This window comes from Gossypium hirsutum, unplaced genomic scaffold (assembly GCF_007990345.1).
Source record: "Gossypium hirsutum isolate 1008001.06 unplaced genomic scaffold, Gossypium_hirsutum_v2.1 scaffold_557, whole genome shotgun sequence".
Classification (NCBI taxonomy): domain Eukaryota; kingdom Viridiplantae; phylum Streptophyta; class Magnoliopsida; order Malvales; family Malvaceae; genus Gossypium; species Gossypium hirsutum.
In genome coordinates this window covers 18,225-25,000 of record NW_024403112.1, presented here as the reverse complement: position 1 = coordinate 25,000, position 6,776 = coordinate 18,225, and the positions used below count along the sequence as shown (strand labels likewise).

The following is a 6,776-nucleotide window of genomic DNA, read 5'->3' as shown; positions in this document are numbered from 1 at the left end:
TTGGACTTTTGGCAAGATCTTGCAGGTCAGATTCTTGGTGATGAATCTAGTGGATTCCACTTTCTTCATTTCAATTTCTTCTTGAGTAAACAATTAACTCCTTTGTTTGTTCTTTATTCTCATGATTAGACTCTACACTTTCATACTCTTTTTTATTAATAACATTAACATCATTCATTTTTGTGTTAATCATAAATTTGCCTTCCCCATTATTAGAATCTCTGTGTTGTACATTCCTAGTCTTTTCATGATCAGTTATAGAATCTTCCTTACTATAATTCCCTCCATGAATATTAGAATCAAAATAAGATTGTATTTCAACAAATGTGACATCCATGGTAACAATAATCTTCCTAACAAGTGGATCATAACATTTGTAACCTTTTTTTATTAGAAGCATAGCCAACAAAGACACATTTTTTGCTCTAGGATCTAGTTTACCTTGGTTGTAAAGATGAACAAAAACACTACACTTAAAAACTCGGAAGGATAAATCTATGATCAATTTAGATTTAGGAAAGTTATCTTTAAAGAGACAAAAAGGAGTTCTATAGTTTAGAGTTTTACTGGGAATTCTATTAATAAAATATGTAGTTGTTAACAAGGATTCGCCCCAAAGATAACGTGGAACCTGACTAGTGAACATCAAGGCTCTTGTTACTTCCAAAAGATGTCGGTTCTTTCTTTCTACAGCCTCATTTTATGGTGGCGTATTTGTACAAGAGCATTGGTGGACTATTCCATGTTTGGTTAAGAAAACACCAAATTGTCACTTCGAAATACTTCTATTTTCACACCAAATTGTGTTTTCACCATAGCATAAAAAGAATGAAACACATTTTTAACTTCAAACCTATCTTTTAATAAAAACACGTAACAAATACGAGTAAGATCATCAATAAATGTGACAAACCAATGTTTTCTTGAAAAAGTTGCGACTCTTGAAGGTCCTCTTGTCTAGCTTTCCAGAGTTTTATTTTCAACTCAAAGATTTTTTAAGCGTTTTCTAGATCTGAATAGTTATCTTTAACAGCATCCCAAAAATCTTTAACATTAGGGAGAAAAAGAAAAGGTTTACCTACGGATGCTTCCATGGAATTAATATGCCACGCAATTATCATATAATTTTTTGACCTCCACTTACTCATCTTTGGATCGCCCACCTGTGGTTGCTTGACTTCACCAGTTAAATAACCTAGCTTGTCGCACCTATCAATTATTAATTTTATGGACTGCAACCATTCCAGATAATTCTTGCCATTCAACTTGTGAGATGTCAGCTGAAAAGAATGGTGAGATGCCTCTACCCTTGAGTCATTGTACTCTCAGTAGTTGTTTCAACGGTAGAACTTTCTTCATCTGTATGATTGCTGGATCCTTTATTTCTAGTGAAGGTTGTTTTAACCATGATGTTACTAGAGGTTTAACCTAGCTCAAATGCCATGAAAGTTTTCAAGAGAGCATTAAATAAAATTTTTCTATACTTTATTAACTAAAGAACTGAACTTAAATAGAGAAAAAAGTCCTAATCCTAATTGGGAAAATAATTCCCTTATTCTAATAAACTACTAAAAGATAAGGGAAAATTATTCTCTTATTCTAAGAAAGTACTAAAAGATAAAATAAAATATTCCTAGAATATGAATAAAACTTATCTACCTAAATAAGATTTATCTACCTAAATAAATTTAAAATATATCTCCAAAATATATGGGTTTCACATACTTCAACATTTAGCTCAACTAACACCTCGCATTTTTATACATAGGAAGTAACTGTATAAGGTGGATTGTTTTTGCAACCCCATGCCCTTGCCAACTAACTTAAATGTTGTAACCACTACATAATTAATGCTAAATTTCTTTCAGAGAAGAAGCCCTTTTGTTTCATGAATTTTTTTGTGGTGTTGTGTTTGAGTCAAAATCTAATATCCAAGTTTTGAGTCCTTTCATTTCACATGCTAGCCCATCGTTTATGACCTAACCTATGATCTGCCACTCCTGATTAAAAAGGGTTCTAGGCATTTACAAGACCTATTTGCACAGAAGTTAAACTTATTTCATTATAAAAGTTCTCATTTTAGGAATATTGCAGTTCACACCTATTTCTTTGCTTTCATAGGTTTCTACTGTGATGGCATGATATTGGCCTAGACAGGAGCATACATGGTGAGGAAGTACTTAAAACTACGTTTCCTATGAACTTCATGCATATAACATGCACTTGTTTCTCACCTTCCTTTAGACCTCTTTGCTAGCAGTCTGGCACACTTCAGATAAAATCTAGGACATGATGTATACAAATTCTATGTTTCAACACTAAATTAAGCAAGGCTTGCACTGCTAGAAACTAGTTGAGGATTGGCTTTTATATTTAGACTAGAAAACTCTCTGTTCCCTTTGTTGCACATGGTAGCTAAGTAGCATGTATATTTTAGTTCAAGTTTACTATAATTGATTGGTCTCCGTGAAAAATTTTCAGACGCTATGCCTATAACTTACGTTAGATGCTTTTTTTTCTTTTTGCATTCTCTTCTTTGTCCATGAATAAATCATTTAACAAACAAAATATTCAGGTCAAGTAAAATGAAAGATTTTTCTTCTAATCCATCGATCTCTGTAGTCTATTTTTGGTGACAATGGAAGATTATCCTAATATCATTCTTTACAAGACTGGCTAGTGCTTCTATTCAATTTCAACCAATGATTTCTTGAATATTGAGAAATTGAGGCTTTCTTCACTTTTGAAAGCACAAATTGAACAATGCACATGGATTGGTAACTAGTTTCATTCTCTGTTCAAAACAGGCATAGAACAAATGGTACAAGCATCTCTGACGTATATTATTAGTCTTTGATTCTAATTATCAGCAAATATGTAGGGCTTTGCATACCGATTCCTTTTGTTGCTCACCGCTCTCAACTTCATGTGATATGCCTAGTGATGTCATTATCTTCTAAGCCATAATTGAACCATAGATAGTATTTCAAATGGGAAACTTATTTGATTACATTGAATGTTCAGTTATGGTAGATTTGCAACAAGATAAATTTAGGTACCAAATTTGTCCAAATGTTATCATTAGTTGGGAGGCAATACCATGAGATTCCTCAAACCATATGTCTTTTAAATTTTTTTCCATTGAAATTTCTAGAACATTGCTAAAATATGAATAAAACTTAAATAAGATTTATCTACCTAAATAAAATTAAAATATATCCCCAAAATATATGGTTTTACATATTTCAACAAATGATTGTCGGTTTCATTGAACGGTGACCTATTATAGATTGCAACAGAATACACTAAGGTACCTACTTTGTCAAAATGTTATTATTTGTTGGGACTCAAGGCCACGAGATTTCTCACAACATATGTCTCTAAGGCACTCTTTCTTCAGTTTTCAACATTCAATTTGCCTGTGACTGCTTACCAATGACCATAAAGAGTTTGCTTCTATAAATACAAATGCTAATGGATAGCAAGCCACCCTGTGCCAATTGCCAAAGCCATTCCTAGACAGTCGAGTACTTGTAAAAGAAAAAATTACAAATCACAAAAGTAACGGGTTTTCACTTGTAGAGAATTGTTAATGCTAAGAAGAGTCTAAAACGAACTCTTTCATCTTCGGAGATAACGAAAGTGCCTAAAGGCCACTTTGCTGTTTGTGTTGGAGAAGCTGAAAAGAATTTCAGAAGAGATTTGTTGTCCCGCTCTCTTTCCTGAAGCATCCTTCATTCCCGAATTTACTGAGTCAAGCTGAAGAAGAGTATGGATTTAATCATGCTCTGGGTCGAAGAAGCATTCATTGAACTCACCTGCAATCTGCAAAGCTCATAAGAAGAAATTATATAAAATGTATGAAAATGGCTAACCAAGCAGAGATAGATTCTTGTAGTAAAGCGAGTGTAAATGGTGGATTCTTTTCTGTGGTCCCATGCCCGCCCTTGTGTACTTAATCTAACAAATATATAAATTACTACTTAGGAAAAAAAATTTTCGACTCGTTCTTTTCATGAATTTCATTTCTGATGGTTAATGTGTGCTGTTTCATTTTATCACTTCACCCTATGTTACTGAATTCGGGGCTGTTGAATACAAATATGTGCTGATACTATGCGTACCTTGTTTGCTGCCATGGTTTGGGTTATGATGGCATGTTATTGGTCAGGAAAGCAACAAATGACATTAGAAGCAGTTAGACTACTGATCATCTGGACTTCACCTATATTACATAGATTTGTTGTTAGTGCAGAGCCTCAGCAAGGAAAATCTCGAATACACAAATAGAACACAAATAATAACTCGAACAGAAAAACTGAAGCAATAGGACAAGCTCCAAGGCGTGTATCAAGCCACTATCTTCAAGTGTCACTGATCTTCAAGTGTCAATTTGGTGGTTCTGAATAGGTCTGCTTGTGCGTAGAGCTACCAGTAGGGCGTACTTCACAAGGATTTGTCCTGCAAGTTGATGCCTGGAATGCTATTAAACACCATCTGATATTAGCATTTGATTGCAGGAAAAAATATTGTATTATTTGAAGGGACGATATATACCAATAATATTTACCATAGATCTATCAAAAATCCTAGGACAAGGTACATATTACATACTACTAGTTAACGTTGGCTTCTTAAACATAGTTTCTATCACAACCATATATTTCTTGGTTGCTTCCATGTTAAATTAAAATTTATTTCATGCATCCAGATTTGGAGCGTATCTTATTCTCTTTTTCAGCTTTACTTATCCAATTAGTCTAATCCTTTCCAACATTTTCTTGTTCATATTTCCTTTATGTCCGAAGCATGTTTAGCCAAGCTCAAAGAGATTTTTATACTTAAAATCTTGAGTGCCAATTTCCAATCTTTAGCCTCTTCTCCATTGGCCATTTTTTCCCCATTATAAGTTTTAGACCAGACCATAGTTATTAATGAAGGAAAATATGCTTGTGGTAATGCAAGAGCCTGAGCTCTCGTTGTCCCCTTCCAATCTTTTTCCCAGTCATGGATTGTCTACTTTCTAATTTGTACGGCACACTGTTTTGTCAACAGACAACAGTATGATCTGTAAGGATTGGCAATTTGGGGACCATACCATGTGACACACTCTTGTACAATGTTCTAACCCCACCAGAATACATTGTAACCACTCAATCTGTAATTCATTAATATCCTATATACATTCTTCCATCTATATATACAACTGCATTATCCACATCACAACCAAGGAATTCTCACATCCTCCTCTACAAGAAAATCTTCCCATTCATCTTTTTGAGTCTTCTCTATTATTATTCTTCATACTCAAAGTTACTAACAGAAATGGCTATCCGTGTGCCAAGAATTATGCTTGCTAAGCAGATTCTTGGCCGTTCTAAACTGTTTGCAAATCAAGCAGCCTCGAACTCAACGCATGTTCCCAAAGGATACATTACAGTGTATGTTGGGGAGAGCCAAAAGAAGAGATTCATAGTTCCAATCTCATCCTTGAATCGGTTTTCATTTCAGAAGTTGTTAAGCATAGCTGAGGAAGAATTTGGATTCAATCATCCAATGGGTGGTCTCACAATTCCTTGTAGAGAAGAGGTTTTTGTTGATCTCACATCAAGCTTGCATTAGTAGCCAACTGATAAAAGAAATTTAATTAGCTGGTACAATTTTTGACCATTGATGTACATCCTTCTATTCATTTGGTAGGAAGAGATGATTGAAATGTATACTCTTCTTAGAAACTATTTTATTATAAATTACAGCCGTTCTATTCTCAAAATTTCCTCTTGTTAAATACATTGTTCAGTTCATATTGCTCCTTTACACCAGTTGTCGTGTCTGATGAACATGTAGCTATTAGTAGCTCACCAGAAAACATCAAAATCTCGCTCCAACCCAAGCCTACAGTCCTCCTCGCTTTCCTATGGGAAGTAACCATAAAAATTTCTCCCAGGAAAATAGGTTAGTTGAAACTTGAAAGAAGGAAAATCATCAGGAATGGATTTGGATTAAATTTGGGTTAAAATGAACCACGCCTCAGTCTTCTTATGGCAATGGGTTTAGTACAAACTATGAAGGTTAGTTTTGTTCGGTATGATGGGTAAAATTTTAGGAACTGCCTGTGAAGATATTGGAGGTAAAGTATGGTCCATCCGTTACAAGGCTTGTTGCAATGCTGGCCACATAATGAGACTTTGCCCTTACCATGTTGATTGCACAATGCTGCCACAATAGCAACTGACGAAGTCAAAGTTTGTGGAAATGGCCTTTCAAAACAGAGTTGGCTGCCAATCCTTTTTTTTCCTTTTGTTTTTCTGCAAATCAATTTGATCACTGAACTTCAAGCGTCAATTTGGTGGTTCTAGATAGGTCTAGTTGTGACGAGAGCTACCAGTAGAAGCTACCAGGGGGTACTTCACGTGTACTTCACAAGGCTTTGTCCTGCAAATGCCAAATGATATTATAATTTCATTGCAGGGAAAAGGATCTGTTTAATCAAGTCCGAAGCATATTCTATCCAAGTTCAAAGAGCTTCTCATATGTTTATTGATATAACTTCTCGCTTGGATACACCATAAGAGAAGCCAACATATACTCTCTCTTTTTATAATAGGAACACCAAATGTACATATACGTTTTCCTCTTTCTTTTGGCCTTTTTGAAGCGGGATTTTTATATTTTATTTGTCACAAATGAGTGGAATAGGAATTCTAAAATATTGGCATTTGAAGTCATTAAATCAATCATCGAAAGTTGATGGAAAACTCAAATTGCTTAAAAGA

General features: G+C 34.6%; 1 protein-coding gene across 1 annotated transcript; it reads left to right on the top strand.

The window, feature by feature from the left end:
- Window positions 1-5,219: 5,219 nt before the first annotated feature.
- Window positions 5,220-6,493, top strand: LOC107918922 (auxin-responsive protein SAUR23). The gene has a single exon (XM_016848488.2). The coding sequence runs from the start codon at window positions 5,326-5,328 to the stop codon at window positions 5,620-5,622; it is 297 nt and encodes a 98-aa protein (XP_016703977.2). The 5' UTR covers window positions 5,220-5,325; the 3' UTR covers window positions 5,623-6,493.
- Window positions 6,494-6,776: the final 283 nt, after the last annotated feature.